The sequence below is a fragment of the Peromyscus leucopus genome, chromosome 4, assembly GCF_004664715.2.
Source record: "Peromyscus leucopus breed LL Stock chromosome 4, UCI_PerLeu_2.1, whole genome shotgun sequence".
Taxonomy (NCBI): Eukaryota; Metazoa; Chordata; class Mammalia; order Rodentia; family Cricetidae; genus Peromyscus; species Peromyscus leucopus.
The window spans coordinates 106,280,459-106,301,823 of record NC_051066.1 but is presented as its reverse complement, the minus strand read 5'-3'; the positions used below and the strand labels follow the sequence as shown (position 1 = coordinate 106,301,823).

Below are 21,365 nucleotides of genomic sequence, written 5' to 3'. Positions count from 1 at the left end.
TCCCAGCACTTGGGAGGCAGAGCCAGGCGGATCTCTGTGAGTTCAAGGCCAGCCTGGGCTACCAAGTGAGTCCCAGGAAAGGCGCAAAGCTACACAGAGAAACCCTGTCTCAAAAAACCAAAAAAAAAAAAAAAAAAAAAAAAGGTGAGCCATTTGTAATTTTAATTTTTTCTCCTTCTTCCTTTCTTGTAAGGATTTCAGGGCTGACAAGATGGCTTACATGGCAAAGCACTTGCCAGGCAAGCCTGGTGCCTGGGGTTTGATCTCTGGAACCCACATAAAGTCACAAGGACAGAACCAACCCCACAAAGTTGTCCTGTGACCTTAAAGTATGCACAGGGGCGTTTACCTCCATTCACACACACTGTGCTGGCTAGTTTTATGTCAACTTGACACAAGCTAGTGTCATCTGAGAGGAGGGAACCTCAATTAAGAAAATGCCTCCAGAAAAATGGGCTGTAGGCAAACCTGAAAAGCGTTTTCTTAATTAGTGATTGGTGGGAGAGGGCCTAGCCCATTGTGGGTGGTGCTATTCCTGGGCAGGTGATCCTGAGTTCTATAAGAAAGCAGACTGAGCAAGCCATGAGGAATAAACCAGTAACCAGCACCCTTCTATGGCCTCGGTATCAGCTCCTGCCTCCAGGTTCCGGCTCTGTTTGAGTTCCTGTCCTGACTTCCTTCAGAGATGAACAGTGATGTGGAAGTGTAAGCAGAATAAACCCTTTCCTCTCCAGCTTGCTGTTTGGTCATGGTGTTTCATCACAGCAATAGAAACCCTAAGACACACACTAGTAATTTTTTTTATCTTAAAACTTTATTTAAAATACTTTCATTACAAATTTAGAGTAATGAGAAAGCCCTTTATTGTCCCCAAATCATTTATAAACATGAACAGCATGGCATGTTTTTCATTTGAAAAGCTCCTGTTGAAATGGTAAAATATGACCACAGGTATTAGTCCCACTTCTAAGGGGCAGTGATGTCCTCAAGCAGTGAGCATGCTGAGATTACCAGATTATTGCATTCAGAATTTAGAGCTTAATCCCTTACACTGAATAGGAAGAAATAAGACTTTTATGATCTAACAAGGATCAATTGTCCCTATGAAATGACTCTCCCTAGATCCCCAAGTATTCAGATGCACATAATAAGCATTTCTGTCTCACTGATTTTTTTTTTAAACTCACCTATTTTCTTCTGTCATTTTTTCCATAGTGTTATAACAACAATAAAAGTCCATTAAACAACAACAATAACTCTTACTGGTCAAGAGAATAGAATCTCTGACCTGGGTGGAGACCTAACATTTCAGTTAGGCAGGGTCACTCTCTTGGCCTAGGGACCACCCTTAGGAAGGTGGGTTTACCTTATGCCATTCTAAAGAGGTGGGTGGAATAATTAGTCCTTCAATAACACAGCTCTCCCCTTTCTTCTCCCAATTCAGGCCCCCAGTGTAGCAGCTTACCAGGCTACAGTCATGTAGCTCATAAGTCTGTTTGTCTTTTTGAGTTATCCAGAAAAGCATAGCTTTTCTTCCTCCTCTCTTCTGAGCATGCTTTCTCTAGCACTTTGGACTTACCCAACATTTTGGACTTCCTTACGCATTCTCTAAAGCCTCCCTCCACACAGTGTGGCTGCTTGTCCACCATGTGTCTTGCTTCCATACCATCTTAAATGGCATGGCTTTCTCCTTTCTCTCCTCCATTCTCTGGGCAGCAGCAGTTTACAGCTGGCCTGCTCTGGGGTTATTTTAAACCTTAACAAAATTGCCTTGAGTTTCTGTTTGAGTCTACTCTGAAGTTCTTTTATGAATGAGACTAAGAACCCCAAGGGGAAACCTGGATCTTCCCTGTATCAATAGTTTGTTAGAAACTTTCTTTTAATGTAACATAATACTGAGAACGACCAATGAAATCTAAATGCACCCTGTCATATGAGATTGAACTTTGAGTCAGAACAGCTATTCGTGAGCCCCGGCACCAGTCAGGGTAAGTCAAAGGAACACCAAGAAGTCCTGTTCAGTGATGGGCCCAGAGCAGGTGTATCCTAGGCTGAGGACACCTGCTCCACTCCAACTCAGAGCTAGGTTGCAGTTTGGGTTATAGATAAGGGAGCAAGAGCATGACTCAACACAAAAGTGTGAGGAGCCCTCTGACATATCAGAGATTTCCTATGGCTGCAAACCTCAGCTCAATACTCATAAGATTAGGAAATTTTAACTTAAAGTTTTTTAAGACCCATATTTAAATGGTGACATAAAATGGATAAAATTAATAATGTATTTCATTCATTCAATCAAATTATAGTTTTAACATGATCAATGTAAAAACCATCAAAATACTCTTTATGGTTTTTCTGTTTGTTTGTTTGGTTTTTGGAGACAGGGTTTCTCTGTATGTAGCCTCAGCTGTCCTGGAACTCGCTCTGTAGACCAGACTGGCCTTGAACTCACAGAGATCCATCTACCTTTGTCTCCCAAATGCTGGGATTAAAGGTGTGCACGACCACTGCTTAGCCAAAATATTCTATTAATAGTCTTTTGGTACTGTTTTCACAACCTGATATCTATTCTTCATTTACAGGCATGCAAATTCAGACATCAAATTTCCATCATAAATATTTCCTATTTGTAGTTTGTAAAATTATAGTTGAAAAAGTCGATATGCATATACAAATTGTTTTAGACATGCTTTAAAATGTTTCCTCCAAAACAAGCGATATAAGGTTATTTTTCTTTGATGTTTATATCATTAACAAAATACTTTGATTCCAAAGTCAGTTCAGGTCAGTTTCAAAACTCTATCTGTCTGTCCAAGTTAAATAAATTCACTAACTCGGTTGCATTCATGTCAAATTTAAATAATGCCACATTAAATTGAGTTGGAAACTTATTTCTTTGGTCTCCCTGGCCACATTTCAAGTGCTCAATGCCTAGTGGTTATTTTCTGGCTAGCACAACTACAGAGAACTCCTGTCGAGAACCCCCATGCTCTGCCCCTCCCTGTGCCCTGGTAACACTGCCTGCTCAGCGGCTTCAGGATCCAAATTCCTGTGTGTGCTTTGTGCATCCTCAGGGATAAAGTGACGCGGTAGCTGACAGGGGAGGTGGAGAGTCTAGAGAAAGGTCATGTGTGCTGGTTTGAATGAGAACAGCCCCCAGAAGCTCATATGTTCTTGGTCCCCAGTTAGTAGAACTATTTGAGAAGGAGTAGGAGGTGTAGCCTTGTTGGAGGAGGTGTGTCACTGGGGGTGGGCTTTGATGTTTCAAAAGTTCAAGCCAGGCCCATTGCCTCTTTCTCTTTCTGCTGTCTGGATCAGGATGTAAAGCTCTCAGCTGCCGTCCTGGAGTCATGCCTGTCTGCTTCCCACCATAATGATCACAGACTGACCCTCTGAAGCTGTAAGCAAGCTCCCAATTAAATGCTTTCTTTTGTAAGAGTTTCCTTGGTCATGGTGTCTCTTCACAGCTGTAGAATACAAACTAAGACATTATGTCTGGAAAACCTTAACAAGGCTCATAAAGAGAATAATTGGGATTACTGCTACCTTTAGGTTTTGGACACTAGTTTACAGAAATCTCTGAGTTTTAATTTCTTAACTCTTGGAAACAGAGAAATCTAGCATAACCTTGGATGCAGAAAGTCCAGCCATAGGCATTTTTGGTCATACCTTACACATTCCCAGTGATAGCCGGCTTTGAGTCTTTGTATGATGTTTTCCCTCATTGGAAGGAGTTGTCATTGTTTGTTTAAATTCCATCTGTCCTTCAGCTACTTACTGAAATGCTCACCTTCTCTCTAGCGGAAATGTGATGCCCCAGGGCCCCAGCAGTACAACACTATCAAATCTTGTCTTGTGCGCACGTTGCTTTCTGCCTTGTCTTAATTGAGTCTCATCTTTCCTACTAGACAATCAGCATCTGGGGAACCAGGGCTGAGTCTTTTCATCCCTGTCATGGCAGTCAGCACCGCTGAGTTCTTGTCTGTAACGCCTTATATTGCATATGTCATTTAGGGTACGTGTTCCTTCTAAAATTTAAGATACCCAAGGGCAATCAACAATGCATTCAAGCTAGCTGGATGTGTAGCTTAATGGTAGGGCATGTGCTTTGAATGCAAAAGGACCTGGGTTCAATCCTGGGTACAACAACAAATAAATAACCAAAGGAAAAATCTAGGCATGGTGGCATGTGATTATAATCTCAGCACTTGCGAGCCGAGAACTGTTAATACTGTGCAGGAGTAGAATCTCCAAACACAAACAAATATGTTGTCAGTATGTGGTGTGTGCATCTGAGTACAATGCTGAGGAGGCCAGAAGAGAGCCTTGGGTCCCTGGAGTTGGAGTTAGAGGCATTTGTGAACTGCCCAACATAGGTGCTGGGAACTGGACTTGGGTCCTCTGGAAGGGCAAGCAGTACGTGCTCTTAACCACTAAGCCTCCTCTCTAGCCGGGAATGAAGATATTCCAAAGAAACACTGTGCCTCCCCCTTGGGTTCTGAGATTATTGGAACAGTCAACCCAGGAATTAGAATTTCCAAGGAATCTCATGCTGGGAGAAGCAAAAGACAGAATACTGGTGCCAGCCAGAGGAAGATCAGGAAGAGATTTCACACAGTTCTCACAGCGTGTCAGACCACTTTGCGGAGAGATTGGACATGAACTGACGATGGGCTGGACCATGTCTTGACCAGGACTGCCTAATTATACACACCCCTGCTCTTTACTTAAACCTAAACTTCTTGTCAGGGCCTCAAGATAGACTTGGGGTGGTGGCTACTGGACCTCTTTGTTCCTCTTCCCAAAGTAGTTACATTTAATAAACCTTTTTCTTCTTTTCTCTTATTGAGTATGTCAGGGTCCAGGCGCTGGCCCTAACTGACTCTGTCAACAGTATGAGCAAAGAAAGCATGCTGGAACCCAGAAGGAACATCAAGTGTTTGCCATCACCCTAATTCTCACACTGGCTTCAAAAGCCTCCCCATCCATCATAAGGGATTCTTCAAATATCCCTAGAAGCGAGTAAATCATAGACTGTCTCTAATGAGTGCCAAAGAGAAGCCACCAAAAGCCACCTGTAGAAACCCGACCTGTAGATCCCATTAGCTGCCTGTCTACTGCCCCATATACTAGTGGAACAAAGGATTCCAAGTCAGTCATCCCAATGCCCATAGGCTCAGAGCTAGCAGAACTCTTCAAGTTCTAGACTGTCATATTTCTAGAAGAGAGAAGGGTACTTACACACCTATGTGTGCATGACGGAGTGTGCATGATCCCTGTAGGACTTCCAAATCCAATGCCATTCATTATTTTCAGCTGGAGTGATAGTCACCAGCTGAAAGTCAGGAACCTTGAGATCTTATCTCTACTCTGTGTCTGGGCCACCTCTCCACAGCCAGAGCTTCACTTGCAATATGAGCTGCTATAACAAACAGTGTATTGGGGCTGTTCTACATGTGATGGTCTGGGAAAGTCGGAGCAAGAGCAGTAGCTACTTCTCCCCAAAGTGAGAACCACCCCATCCCAGGGCTGGGAAGAGGGTAGCCAATCACAGTTACAACACACCTGGATTTCCTCAGCTGCTTGCCTGTCTCCTTCCCCAGAGCCTCCCTTTCCTTCTTTGGAGGTGTTCTCTGCTTCTTGAGGGAAGTCCTCCGGTCCTTCTTCCTCCCCTGGGAAGGCCTCTCCACTTTGCGTGGTTTTTGTCCCCGAAGCTCCTTGTGACAGCTTCCATGTTCCATCTGCCTCTTCCGGGAAGACCCTGGCCTGGGGCTACCCTTAGCAGGTTCCTTCCGGCTAGACTGGGCATGGTGCCTGTCTTGGGAACCTGCAGCCGTGGAAGTTTGTTTCCTGGAGGGTCTCCTTGCTGACTTGTCACCTGCAAAAGCAGAAAATGCACAGTGGTGGCTCCACAGGACTCAGCCCAAGAAAACATCACTCCCTTGTAGGGGTTGGCTAACAAATATCCAACATGCTTCTTAGAGCCTACTAGCTCTGTTGAGCTCAGAACATGATGCCCCCAAATATAGCATCTTGGTATGCTTTGTGCTAAGAACATAGAGAAACCACAGATAGTCACTCTCTGGCCTTCTCTCATATCCCTGGTCTGATAGAGAGGTGTCCAGTCCTATCATATTAGGAAAAGAGAAGCCAAGAAGCTGAACAGACAGACTTCCTCATGTCTGATCAACATTAGCTCATGCTCTAGTGTTCTCGAACATAGTTAATGAAAGTGCAATTCTCCCTAGAGTTTTAGGTCTTCATTTCTGAAGCTCTTGTGTCTCATAAAACTTAAATGGATTTGTACACTTGTCTCTTGTTAATCGGTCTTGCTATAGAAGTTTCAATCACAGACCTGTACACCCCACAACCCCAAAGGCCTATTTGGGAAACTTCTAGATTGAGAGGGTTGTTGTCCTCATCCAACTTGTGATTTCCCCCTGCTCTTACCTAAACCTTGGCTATAGATCCATATTGGTGCCTTTCTTCCTCCTATATTTGTGGTTCTTTGCCTCAAAGTAGATTCATGTGTAGACTTCCAATGCTATGGTGATTTGAATGAGAATGGCCTCTGTCTTAGTTAGGGTTTATATTGCTGTGAAGAGACACCATGACCATGGCAACTCATAAAAAAAACATTTAATTGGGGGGGGGGGCTTGCTTACAGTTTCAGAGGTTCAGTCCATTATCATCATGGCAAGGAGCATGGTGATGTGCAGGCAGACATGATGCTGGCTACATCTTGACCAGAAGGCAACAGGAAGTGGACTGAAGCACTGGGAATAATTTGGCATATATAAGACATCAAAGCCCACCCCCACAGGGACATACTTCCTCCAAAAAAGTCACACCTCCTAATAGTGCCATTCTCTATGAGCTTATGGGGACCAATTACATTAGAACTACCACAGCCTCCACAGACTCATATATTTGAATGCGTGGTCCCCAGTTGGTAGAATTGTTTGGGAAGGATTAGGAGGTGTGGCCTTGTTGCAGGAGGTCACTGAGGGTGGACTTTGAGGTTTTAAAAGCCCATGCTATTCCCAACTAGCTCTCTCTGTCTCCTGCTTGTGGATCAGATACAAGCTCTCAGCTACTGCTTCAGCACCATGTCTGCCTGCCTGTCATGCTTCCTGCCATAATGGTCATGGACTTTAACTCTCTGGAATGGTAATTCTCCTGTAGCACGAATCTTAAAAGTTCTTATTAATAAAAACAAACCTGGGGCTAGGTATTGGGGTGAATGCTGAATGATCAGAGAGACAGAACAAGCCACAGCCACCTCACCTTGCCAATTCCTCCGCTGATCCTGTTTCCTCAGACTGGAAGCCTCTGTGTCCTCATATCCAAATGGATCTCAGCTGAACTGCTTCTTGAAAGCCTGAAAGCTTAACCAGGCTCTAGTTCCTGGTCCTCACACCTTAAATACCTTTCTGCTTTCTGCCATCACTTCCTGGGATTAAAGGCATGAGTCACCATGCCTGGCTGTTTCCAGTGTGGCTTTAAACTCACAGAGGTCCAGGCAGATCTCTGCCTCTGGAATGCTAATATTAAAGGCGTGTGTGCCACCATTTTCTGGCCTCTGTACCTAGTGGCTGTTCTGTTCTCTGACCTCAGATAAGTTTATTAGGGTGCACAGTATTTTGGGGAACACAATACCACCACATTCCCCCAATTAAGTGTGTTCTTTAATAAGTTGCTCTGGTCATGGTGTTTTGTCACGACAATAGAAAAGTAGCTAAGACTCATCAAATCTGTTGCTATAAAGTGAACAGTGATACAGTATACCATTCACTGGACACAAAACAATCTAATCCAATCCCCTAACTATCCACAATTTCAACTCCTTGGCAATAATTTAAAAAAAAAAAGAGCTCAAGAAGCCAAAAATTATAGTTGGCAAAAGGAAAAATGTAAGGTATAAATTTTTTCAGCTAGATGTATAAATTGATGTTGGACACCCCATGGTCAATTGTACTAGTTGTAGAATATTCCTTTACACTGTGTGAAGATATATCACTGTCATTGGTTTAATAGAAAGCTAAATGGCCAATAGCTAGGCAGGATTTTAGGGGCAGACAGAATACTGGGAAGAAGAAGGGCAGAGAAGTCAGCCAGACCCAGAGTAAGTCAGACACACAAAAATGGGACAAGAGGTAAAGGCTGCATGGCAGAATGTAGATTAATAAAAAAAAATAGGGGTTAGTTTAACTTGTAAGAGCTAGTTAGTAACAAGACTAAGCTATTGGCTGAGCTTTCACAATTAATAAGAAAACTCCGTGCGGTTATTTGGGAGCTGGCTGGCAGGACATAAAAGTCCAACTACAGTTCCTTGCATTGTCATGAGTCATGAATTTCTGTCATGGTGTCTGTCTGATGCAAAAATAAGCTTCTCTGGTGAGTGGTGAGAGATACATTTATCTGTGGATATAAGGATAAGAATGCAGTTAAACATATACCACTGTTTCACCCTCAGGAATATCTTGCCATGCTGGTCATTGTTGTGGTTCTCAGGTTTTATTGCTATGTAGGACTAGTGAGTGATTTTTCTCCCTTGGCATCTTACATACCACCTTCTGATACTATGAGGGCCAGTCCTCAGGAAGAAGGCTTCCAGGTCAGTTCTCGCTCAAATCTCCAAGTCTTGTGTCCAAAGTATGTGATGTCTTCAGCTAGGGCCTTCCCTTCAAATTCTGAGAAGCAACCAAAGACAACAGCCACAGTCTCTATTGTTTTGGGGGTCTCTTGGACTTCCCTGGCCAACAACTTGAGAGGAGGTTTCTCGTGCCCAGCACTGAGATTTCGTCAGATGGTCTGTGGCTCTTGGAGCAGCACATTGTCCTTTCCTTGCCTCATCCATTGTTTCTTGTATAAACCACAACGAAGAGTCTTAACCCACTGTGATGGTTTCAGTGAAAATGGCCACCATAGGCTCACAGAGAGTGGGATTATTTGAAAGGATTATAACTTGTGGCCTTGTTGGAGGAAGTGTGTCACTGAGGGTGGGCTTTGAGTTTCAGAAGCTCAAGCCAGGTCAGTGGCTCTCTTTCTGCCACCTGTGGATCAAGATGTAGAACTCTCAGCTACCTCCACAGCAGCACATCTGCCAGCATACTGCCATGCTTCCTGCCATGACAATAATAGACTAAACCATGCCGGGTGGTAGTGGCACATGCCTTTAATCCCAGCACTTGGGAGGCAGAGGCAGGCGGATCTCTGTGAGTTCGAGGTCAGCCTGGGCTACAGAGTGAGTTCCAGGAAAGGCGCAAAGCTACACAGAGAAAGCCTGTCTCGAAAAACCAACCAACCAACCAACCAAAACAAAACAAAAAAGAAGGACTAAACCTCTGAAAATGTAAGCCAGTTCCAATTAAATGTTTTCTTTTATAAGAGTTGCCATGGTCATCATGTCTCTTGACAACAATGGAACATCGACTGAGACACCCATACCCTCTCATATTCCCTCTGCTCCTGACTGGCCTCCGTGCTTCCCTGGGAGGCTACCTGTTAACTGAGCATCCCTCTTCTATGGATCTGTGAATACAATACTTTTCCTTCATGACAGTCACTTTGCATTTCTGTGTATCTTGCCACAACTGATTAGAGACGTCCCAGATGCTCTTTAGATCACAGGAGAACTTTTTCCATGCAAGCCTTTGTCCTCTGCCCTCAATTTTCTGACAGAATACAAGCTATTGCCTTTAAAAAAATAGTTTTATCTTTGTGTGTGTGTGTGTGTGTGTGTGTGTGTGTGTGTGTGTGCGTGCATGTGGGTGTGTGTACCAGCAAGAGGCCAGAAAAGGGTATTAAGCTCCCCTGGAGTTCGGAGTTACAGGCTTTTGTGATTCAAACGTGGATCAAATTCAGGAACCAAATTCAGGTTCTCTGCAAGAACAGCAAGTACTCTTAACCTCTGAGCTGCCTCCCCAGTCTATTGAAATGGGCTTGGACATTCACATCTGTGGTCTCAGCACTTGGGAGGCAAAGGCAGAGGGATGAGAGGTTCAAGGCCAACCTCAGATACATACTGAATTCCAGACTGGCCTGGGATATATAAAATCTTGTCTCAACAAACAGGGTGGGAGCATATCTGCAGAGAGAGAGAGAGAGAGCTCGGTGGTTAAGAGCATATGCTGCTCTTGTATGGGACCTACGTTCATCTCCCAGTACCCATGTTAAGAGCCTAACAACTAACTGCCTCTAACTCCAGCTCCAGGGGATCAGACACCCTCTTCAGGCTTCCATAGACACTTTCACTCACATGTACAGACACACAAGCAAACACACACACACACACACACACACACACACACACACACACTTAATAAATAAGTAAATAAATAAATAAAATTTAAACTTTTTAAAGAGTGGAAGACAGTCAGTGCTTAGCTACATAGCAAGACTATTCAAAAAGAAAAATTGTATTTTAGGAGGTTGGGAATATAGTCAAGACATGAACTTCTCAAGAGAGAAAAAACTACATTCAAGTGTCTTTTCAATGTCTGTATTTATGGTTCTGTGGCTTTTTGAGTTATTATTTCAAAGGGTATAATTTCAGTATTAAGCAAAGTTTAAAATTTAAGTGAAAACTAGGGCTGGAGAGATGGCTTAGCAATGAAGAGCATTGGCTGCTCTTCTACAGGACCTGTCCAGTCCCATTACCCACATGGAAGATACAAGTGTCTGTAACTCCAGTTCTGGGGGATCGGATGCCCTCTTCTGGCTTCTGCAGGTACTGCACACATATGGTATACAGACTTATGTGCAGACAAAACACTCATACACATAAAATTTTAAAAAATTTAAATGTAAGTAAAATATGGAAATGAAAGTAAAATATGTTTAGTTTTTATTGTCAGTTCAATCTAGAGTCTAAACAATCTAGAGTTGCCTGGAAAGTGGGAACCTAAATTGAGGTATTTGTCCAATCAAACTGGCCATGTCTGTGGGGAACAGTCTTGATTATTGATGGACACAGGAGGGCCCAGCCCACTGTGGGGAACTATTCTTCAGGAAAATGGTCCTGGGCTATATAAAGAAGCCAGCTAGGAGCCAGATAGAGAGCAAGCCAGTAAGCATTTTTCCATGGTTTCTGCTTCATTTCCTGCCTTGAGTTTCTCCCCTGACTTCCCTCAGTCATGGACTGTGATCTGGAAGTGGAAGCCAAAGAATCTTTGCTTCTACAAGTTGTTTTGGTTATGGTATGGTGTTTACCAGGCAGCAGGAGAGCCATCAAGGACAAAACATAAGCTAGGTTACTGGTTTTCTTAGCATAATCTCCTTGTGTAAAGAAATTGTAAGGTAGTCTTATGATGTGTATTATTTATGTTTGAAGATGAGAGAGAGGTGCTAATATGTCTAAATTTAAAGTTACAAATATTCTGACTCTAAACAACACATTTTACTTATTTTCGTATTTCAAGCATCCTTGTTTGAGAAGGTTTTTGGAAACCGATGATTATCTCTGTAGATAATTTTGACTTTATCAGTTATGTTGTAGTTTCTTTTTTTTTTTTTTTTTTTTTTTTTTTTTTTTTGTTTTTTTTTTGGTTTTCCAGGACAGGGTTTCTCTGTGTAGCTTTGCGCCTTTCCTGGAACTCACTTGGTAGCCCAGGCTGGCCTTGAACTCACAGAGATCCACCTGCCTCTGCCTCCTGAGTGCTGGGATTAAAGGTGTGCGCCACCACTGCCTGGCTATGTTGTAGTTTCTTGACTTCAATCAGCACACAGTGGAAAATCTGATCCCAGGAGGAGGAGGAGGAGGAGGAGGAGGCTCTGACCCTTCCCATGTTCTCTCCATTTTCCTCATTTTTCTTTTACCTCAACACTGTCATGTGCTTTCCTGCCAAGAACCCTAGCAGTTCACACTGAAGACTGGTGTTTCCATTAGGGAGGAGCAGGTACATTTTGAAGTATGCCCAGAACATTATGCTATCTATACTGGCTAGTTTTATGTCAACTTGACACAAGCTAGAGTCATCTGAAAGGAGGGAACCTCAATTGAATAAATGCCTCTATGAGATCCAGCTGTAGGGAATTTTTTAAATTAGTGAACGGTGGTGGACTCAGCTTACTGTGGTTGGTGTCATCCCTGGGCTGGTGATCCTAGGTTCTATAAGAAAGCAGGCTGAGCAAGCCATGAGGAACAAACCAGCAAGCAACACCCCTCCGTGGCTTCTGCATCAGCTCCTGCCTCCATGTTTCAGCCCTTCTTGAGTTTCTGTCCTGACTTTCTCCAGTGACGGGCTACATTGTGGAAGTGTAAGCTAAATAAACCTTCCCAAGCTGGTTTAGATCATGCTGTTTCACCACAGCAATAGTAACCCGAACTAAGACACTGTCCTTATCACGTGCTGACCTTAACAGGAGCCATTTGTTAGAGAGTGAAACTGATGGACCCAAGGTCAAAGAAATGTCTGACTCCATCCCCTTCAAGCCTTCCTGTCTCTTTTAAGGGCAGAAGAAGTTGGGTACATTTGAAGGTCACGTGCCTAGTGGCACAAGTTCACTAAAAGATTGAGACATAAAGATGGGATGCTACTAAGTGATTTAAAAAAAAAAAGAACTTTCAAGCTATGTAAAAATAGTGTGGGAGACCTTGAGTGCACATTTCTAAGTGAAAGTTGCCCCCTGCCCAGTGAAGACTTCATATCATGGCTCCACAATGCTCTAGGAAGTCCAAACTGCAGAGACAGTAAAACCATCAGTGGCTTCCAGGATTGAGTGGAAAGAGAAGATTGAACAGGTGGGCCACAGGGTATTTTGAGAACATGCTGTTCTGAACAAAGTTGTGACAATATACTTATTACATTATGCATTTTCAGAACCCTTAGAAGATACAACACAAAGAATGAATCCTAGTGTTCATTCTGGACTTTGACAAGAATGTCTCAATATTGGTCATAACATGCAGTGAACTAATGCAAGAGGAAAAGGAATGTAATTTATGCCAAGTTTTTCTATAAGCCTAAAATTTCTATTTTAAAAAAATACATAATATTGGGACTAGAGAGATGGATCAATGGTTATGGTCACTGACTGCTTTTCCAGAAGACTGAGTTCAATCTCTTTACCCACATGGTGGCTCATAAACATCTGTAACTCCAGTTCCAGGGAATCTGACACCCTTTTCTGGCCTCCATGAGAACTAGGCATGCATGTGGGTACACAGTCAAACCATCCATACAGGTTAAAAAAGAAGTCTATTTTAAAAATTAAAATGATTGATCAATGAGATATGCTTTGAGGAAACACTCCAAAAGTGTTTTTAAAGATTAAGGAGCTCTTGGTACAGACCCAGGGTCCCCCTGCCTCTTTCATCCTCATCTCTGCAGGCGTACTCTGAGGTCTAGCCTGCCTGGAGGAGCCTCTACTCCCACAGTACCCCTTTCCCTAGGGACTCTGACTCTTGGTGTGAACCCAGTGTCCCCAGAGCTTTTTCCTGTTGCCACCTGCAGATCCTCAGAAAACTCTCTATCAGGGACCTAACATCCACCACATTTCTAGAATCTAGAATAGGCAACAGCAGTAAAAGGACAGAATACAGGGAGGCAGAGCCAGGTGGATCTCTGTGAGTTCGAGGCCAGCCTGGTCTACAGAGTGAGATCCAGGAAAGGCACAAAGCTACACAGAGACACCCTGTCTCGAAAAACAAAACAAAACAAAAAACAAGAACAGAATACCTACCCAACGAAGATGAGAACAGATATCCATACCAATAAAACTTCAAACATCAAAACTCCAGATGTGTAGATCCCAGTGCAAAACCAAACACAAGCAACCAAGACAACATGCCTCCTCTGGAAGCCAGTGATCCTATTGCAATAGGTCCTGAGAAAAGCAATTTAGCTGAAGTACAAGACAAGGACTCAAAACAGCAATGAATAACTTCAAGACCTCAAAGAAGATATGAATAAATAAATGCCTTATAAAATTGTGAAAATGCAGTTGAATGAAGTAAGAAAACATTTTAAGTTATAGAACTAGAATTTAACAAAGAAATACAATCACTAAAGAAAACCTAAACTAAAATAAAACTGAAAATGAAAAATTTAGAATATTAAGCAAAACCCTCAGAGGACAGCCTCACCAACAGATTACAAGACATGGAAGAGAGAATTTCAGGTACTGAAGACAAGGTAGAAGAAACTGATATCTGGGCAAATAAAATGTAAAACCTAAAAAAAAATCCAGGCACAAAACATCCAAGAAATCTGGGACACCATGAAAACACCAAATCTATGAATAATAGGAATAAAGGAAGGAGAAGAAACCCAGGTTAAAGGCACAGAAAATATCTTTTAACAAAAATAGAAAAAATTCCTTAATCTAAAGAAAGATATGCCTATCAAGATACAAGAAGCATAAAGAAAACCAAATAGATGACACCAGAAAAGAAATTTCCACAACACATAATAATCAAAACACTGAACATACAGGACAAAGAATATTAAAAGCTGAAAAGGAAAAAGACCAAGTAATATATAAAGAAAGACCCAATTAGAATAACACCTGGCTTCTCAATAAACACTAAAAGCCAGAAGGACTTGGACAGATGATCTACAGACTCTAAAAGACCACAGATGCCAGCCCATATTCTATATCTAGCTAAACTTTCCATCACAGTAGATGGAGAAAGAAAAACATTCATGATAAAACCAAATTTAAGCAATTTCTACCACTCCAGCTCTACAGAAGAAGCTAGAAGAAAACTTCAGTTGGAAGAGATTAACTATATCCAAGGACACAGGGAATGATTAATCTAAGAATAGTAAATAAAACAAGGGAGGAAATGCCCACAAAATAACAGGAATCAATAAACATGGCTCATTAATAACTTTCAACATTAGCCAAGTATGGTGGCACATGCCTTTGATCCTGGCACTCAGGAGGCAGAGTCAGGAGGATCTCTGTGAGTTCAAGACTTGCCTGGTTTACAATTGAATTCCAGGACAGCCAACACTGTTACACAGGAAACCCTGTCTCAAAAAACAAACAAACAAACAAAAATAAAATAAACTCTCAACATTAATGGTCTCAATTCTCCAATAAAAAGACATAGATTAATAGATTGGATTAGAAAACAGGATCCATCTTTCTGCTGTATCCAAGTAATACATCTCACTATCAAGGAAGAAAAAATGAAATTGTGAAACTTACAGGTAAATAGATTGAGCTAGAAAAAAAAATCATCCTGAATGAGGTAACCCAGATCTCAAAAGACAAATACTGTATGTTTTCTCTTATGTGTGGATGTTAGCATTTAAGCTTTCAATACATGTGCTACAATTTGAATAACCATAGGGATTTGGACCAGAGGGGAGGAGAGGATCCTTCAAGGAAGGGGAAATGGAGTGCAGTGTTATGGAGAGAGAGAGGAAACTAGAATAGGAAGATTAAATAGGGAGAGGGATGGAAAGGCAGGGTAAAGGAGGAAATAGGGTGTAGTCGGAAGTTTTCCTGTATCCCACCCAGTCCTGCAGTCGCTCAGACCCAAGTAAACACATAGAGGCTTATATTATTTACAAACTGTGTAGTCTATGGCAGGCCTCTTGCTAGCTAGCTCTTATATCTTAAATTAACCCATAGCTATTAATCTATGTATTGCCATGTGTTCTGTGGCTTTACCTGTGTCCCATTACATGTTGCTCCTCGGGTGGCTGGTTCATATCTCTTCCCTTCTGCCCTTCTTCTTCCTGTCTATCTGCTTGTATTTCCTGCCTGCCTCTAAGCTGCCTTGCCATAGGCCAATATAGCTTTATTTATCAACCAACCAAAGCAACACATTCACAGCATTCAGAAAGACATCCCACAGCAATAGGGAGAGGGGCAACTAACTCTAAAGGACCTTTGAAAAGCCATATGGAAACCTACTACTGTGGTGGTTTTCTGAAATATATACAATATGAAAGAAAGATAAATTGAATCACCAAATAATGAGGGGATGATGCCAAAACTAGACATCTAATGTCACCAAGTAAAGCCTTTAGTGCCAGGAATGGGCTACATCTTGTTGAGTCATTGGCCGAAAGAGTACCATGGAGCCCCCCAAACATTACAGGCTATTGGCTGCTCTCCACAACCTGATGGTAAGGCCCTGTTGCTGAAGACAATACTTACTTATGTCATTCAACACAGAGAAGTGGAACTGGTGCCTGACTAAAAGCTATAGCCCTCCTGAATAGAGTTCATGATCGTGTAAGGTACTTTGTACCTGCCAGAGGTGAAAGGTTATCATCAATATCTCCCAGAGACAAATCCTGTGACCTGTAACAGCAACCTTCCTGCAAGATATATTGGTGCAATGGTGGCATGAATTTTAGGGAAGTAATGAGCCACTTTTAAAAACTGGATTTAAGGCCCACTCCATGAGGTAGAACACATACCTGACACTGCTAATGTGGCCAAGAACCTGAGGCTAGATAGGTCATGACTTAGGGAAAACCAAATGCTATTATTCTGCTAAAAGAATATAACAGTAAAATGACTCGTAATGACCCTTTGCTACATCCATAGATTAGTGCCTCACTTAACCCACATCAGAGAAGATTTTCTTGCAGTAGATGTGAGTCCACACAGAGACCCACAACTGGACAATGTGCAGAGAGTGAGAGATTTTGGAGTGCTCAGTCCTAAATAGGATCAAATTCCTCCTCTCAAGGCTCAGGGATCTATGAGGAAGAGGAGGCAGAAAGATTGTAAGAGCCAGAGGGGACAGATGACTCCAAGGAAACAATGTCTTCCAGACACAACAGGACTGACACACATTTGAACTCAAGGAGACCATGGCAGCACATATATGACCTCCAAGGGGTTAAGCCAGACAAGGTCCCAGCATTGGGAGGGGAAGTAGACATGAGGTCTCACCCCCCACTAAGAAGCTATTTGCAATTGATATCTGCTGGGAAAGGGGAAATTAGTTTTCTCTGATGGAGTGTCACTGAGTATCAACCATACTCCAGGGTAGACCACGTGTCCAGTAGTTGGCCAAAAGGAACTCCATGTTTTGTTGGTTTTATTTGTTTGTTTGTTTGTGTGTGTGGACTTATTTAATTTTGTTTTGTTTTGGCATTTTCTATTTTATTGGTCTTTTCTTTGTTAGGGTTTTGTTTTTGTTTTTCATGACAGGGCTTTACTGTGTAGCTTTGGTGCCTGTACTGGAACTCACTCTGTAGACCAGGCTGGCCTCGAACTCACAGAGATCCACCTGTGCCTGCCTCCCGAGTGCTGGGATTAAAGGTGTGCATCACCACTGCCAGGCTGCTGGTTAGTTTTGATTTTCATTTTTGTGGGTTTTTATTTTTATTTTTGAGAGAGAGTGTTAGTAGGATAAACGAGAAAGGAAACAATTCATCGTTGAGATAGGTAGGCGTGAGCGTGCGCTAGGCGTATCCTTCAAGATTGAAGCTTGTGTGTGGTAAGCGGCAAATTACCTGTAGATTGAGGTATGTGAGAGTTGTATGAAAACTTTCATATAGTTAAGAGAAATATGATGTCAAAAGGCAGTTGTATTAGAGCTACAAAACACCACATTACATGACAAGAATGAATGAGTCAGCATGCTCGGAGCAAGAGGTCTATACAAATCATCAGTATTGTCAAAATGAGTCTCATAAGTTACCTTGGGCTTTTGGTGGCACTAATTATACATAGTCTATTTCTCTCCCTTGGGGCAAAGTCAATTGAATAGTGCACTAAGGAGTAACCTCGGTAAGTCGGCAGATTAGTAGTGCGCTGGCCTTTAGACTTTTCATACTTACTCCTACTCCCGATTACTACTGGCTTGCTCTAGACACTAGTTATACCTTCATACATGAGTAACATCCATTGACTTAGTCAGATGCTCAGATGGAGGTGAGATCTCTCATCCCTACTTTGGTAGCGTTTTCTAGTCCTCTTTCGCTTTGACACACTTTCCAACATAGGAAGCAATCTGGACTAGCTATGCCTTCTCACTATAGTACACAGAAATGCTGAAAATCACATTCCAGGGGAGCTGCTTTCTCAAACCCCCGACTACAAAAGATGTGGTATGAGCATGACGCAGGTGTCCTCTTATGTGAGGGAGGGAGCGCGTTGGGCTATTTGCGTGATTTTGGACTGGAAGGCGGCTCCTGGAGTCCAGACCACCTCTTAGGTGTCTGCTTGGTCCCATGGTGATATATATTTGAATTCATCAGGTCATGACCTAGGAAAACAAAAGACTCAAAGTGATCTCTAAATTCCTCCGATATTGAGCCTGTGTTGTAGCAAGAGGGAGCCATGAGCAGCAGGACCACGTCCTACATGCTTAGACTTGATTGTTATGGCCCACAAATGTTTATTTATAAGGCAGCGATTGGTCGTTGGTTTATGATTGCTTCTCTGTTCTAACTCTGTTGAATGCTTGCGCTTTGACTTTGCCTGTCATGAAAAACGAGTCACTAGACTGGCCTAAAGTGAAAAGTAGCCTGATCATGACCCAATATTGTGAGCACGTATGAGGAGACAAGCTATAGTGGGTTCGGGCAGCGATCCGTAAGACTGAAATATATTGAGAGGAAGTCAAATCTGGTAGGCGCTAGAAGATAGATGACGCATAGGAAAGAAGGGACGTACTAGCGCAGGAGCCCACAGTACCCATCCAGCGATGCGACTCTCAGACAACGACACAGCTTAAAAATACCACAGTAATCATTTTACGGGATCAGTCCAAGCAGAACCTGGTGGGAAATAAGCCAGCAGCGCGAACCATTACAGGAAATTATTGAGACATAAGAAAGCTGTGCTGAGGACAACAAAGCAAGACTAGGAGGCCGGGTATGATTTATATATAGATTCACATAGGTAAGACAGTGTGCGGGTGTAATGATGATTAAGTATATGTGAGCTGGAGTGGGTCCCGGCATCGACCAAAAAAGCCAGGTAAAAACAACCAACACAATGTATACTCACTGCTTCACTTCCTTCAGTTAAACCTCGGAAAGCTGGCTAACCAGTGCAAGAGTTATAATCATGAACTTGTTACTGAGCAGAGGTTGAAGAGGAGACTTGAGGGCCTGGTGGTGTGGTGTAGACTGGAACGGTATGTTAAATTGGCTGGCACTGTGTTAGAGGACTTCTATGTCGAAGCCTCCCAATTAATGTACTTGCTGGCTCACCACACCAGTGGCCATCCCACCTCCTACATGCCTCACCGCCGTCCTATACCCCCCATCCAGTTCCAGCTGAGAGCTGCTCACTGTCCTACACCAATAGCGAACCCAAGCCTGGCAAGATAGGCAGTAGAGATCGCCCGGTCTGGATAAGGGCTTTCTTCACTACACGGTCAGCGAGCCCGACATGTGTACGAAGACATGCGGAGCCTGACAGACCGGAACCTGGCTCCATGTTACCTCTCTATTCATCATATAAGATTCTAAGGCTCCAACCACTTTCCTTGATACCTTGATAGAAGTCTTAGTTTCAGAAAACTTTCTTCATACGCCGTCATACCCTGCCACAACAGACAGACAGAACGAGACGACAGTGGGAAGAAATTGATATCCAAGCGCCGCCCAACCTGTCCACAGTTAATGCTCTTAATGGAGTCGATGAGTGGTGGCCGTATCTCAGTAAGGTTCATATATCTTCTGTGCTCACTCCGATGACCTTCTGGCACAGGTGCGATTTTCAGTTCCTGTCCATGAAGCCCTGCAAGTTATCATGGACTATTTACCCTCCATCACGCGAATCGACTCAGGTGATCGAAAGGAAAGGCGATAGCCACCTGAGGTTGGTCAGCTCAATCTGTAGGATCTAGAACCAACTCAAATGTTTCACGCGTGCCGCTTTACCCATGCACCCTTGCGCTGCTTTCCCGCCGAGTATCCACTGCTGCCAGAAGCCCTCGGTAGGTAGACCCATGAGAGATCAAGTGAGGATATCCTACACTCATCAATCGCTCCTCCCAGGCTCTTATAAACTGGCCGGTCTATAGTCCATCAGAATAGGTACGGAAGGTCCATCACTGGCTCATCATTCCGGGATTCAATAGACTCTCCCCGCACTGGAGTTGACATCTCAAAGCTGGTCAGGATGGGTCTCGTTGCCTCTCCATTACCGGAACCTTGGCCTCAAGCGAAAGACTGGAAATGTCCTTGTGCCTCTGATAGTTTGAAGAGTGAGAAAGGGTAAGTTTTGTTGGGAGATTCACGAGTATTGAGAATGAGAAAGTCTCAGTGCGCAGGTCTTTCCACCTCCGTTCGAATCGCCATCACAACCACATCCTCCGGCTCTTGTCGCAATGCTCCTCCTCTGGGCCTACAGGCCAGCTGTGGCCTCACATTTTCATGCCATCTACCTTATTACATGACGCCCTGGAGGTGGCGTATGACTTCTGACAGGCGTCGCCTCATAACAGAACGGTTAGTGACTGGCTTGCATACCAGCCGAGGAAGGTTGAGCGATGGTATTGCACGGCTCTTATACCCTAGTGTCTGGAGTCCCTGAATTGGGACAAAGGGGTGAAGTTATTCCTCTGGGATTTCTTTGTAAAGTGCAGATTATGAAATGGGATCCCTTGCTGATTCTTCCCGTCCCTTCACAGGGCTCAGCATTAAGCAAGAGGTCCTTGTGCATGCTGGCCAGTGTTTCCCTGATAAGTCCTGGAAATTCTTAACACTTTGTCTCTGGAGCCAGCGGCCGAGTGATTGTCTCCCTGAAGATCAGCGTGCTATCATTCAGCAGCTTTCTCTGGTGCTTTGCCTGCCTTTAGGAATGTTCATTTGGTGTGCTTTGAAAACCCCCCAACTGTTAATGCGAGCGGGATTAGCAATGCTGCAGAACCAGTGCATCTTGCGTCCCAAGGTGTATGGCTTTTGTCTATGCGGCTGATATCTGAAGTGGATTTCCAGGTTCCTTCCATAAGCTCTCTTCGCAAGGCATAGTGAGCATGGGACGCTCAGCTCAGCCAGAAACATATTGTTAGAGAAGATAACTCACCTTCCGATGGCACGCGGAGGTGCTGGCAGGAGGCAGAGACGAGTACTCAGCGCCGGCTCCGACATTCCGGCTCATGAGCTCGCGAGTATGTTTTGTATACTTTGTTTGGGGTCATTTTATGGAGCTCATATATGCATAGGAAGGCTTTCCTTGCGTGCTGCACTGCAATGCCTCATGTTTTTGGTAGTTTACAGTGCTTAGATTCCTAGTGGTATACAACTCTACTAGGGCTACTCACCCACACGGCATTGTGCTCATCATCCAACCCAGTGAGTGGATCATAGTGGCATATGACTCCCTTGGTAGATTCAACTCTACAAATGACGTAGCTTCGTACTTGTGCTCCGATGCAGCAGTGTGGAGTCCTAAGCTCTCTTGCACGTCCGATGGCGTGCGAGTATGGG

The 21,365-nt window shown here is 43.4% G+C and overlaps 1 protein-coding gene across 1 annotated transcript in view; it reads right to left on the bottom strand.

The window, feature by feature from the left end:
- The window catches only part of Tmc2 (transmembrane channel like 2), a 78,594-nt gene extending 57,558 nt beyond the window's left edge, over window positions 1-21,036 (bottom strand). Inside the window, 4 exon segments of the mRNA XM_028878539.2 lie at window positions 5,566-5,878; window positions 19,474-19,657; window positions 20,406-20,465; window positions 20,962-21,036. Of these exon segments, the coding sequence (XP_028734372.1) occupies window positions 5,566-5,878; window positions 19,474-19,657; window positions 20,406-20,465; window positions 20,962-21,036 (632 nt within the window).
- Window positions 21,037-21,365: the final 329 nt, after the last annotated feature.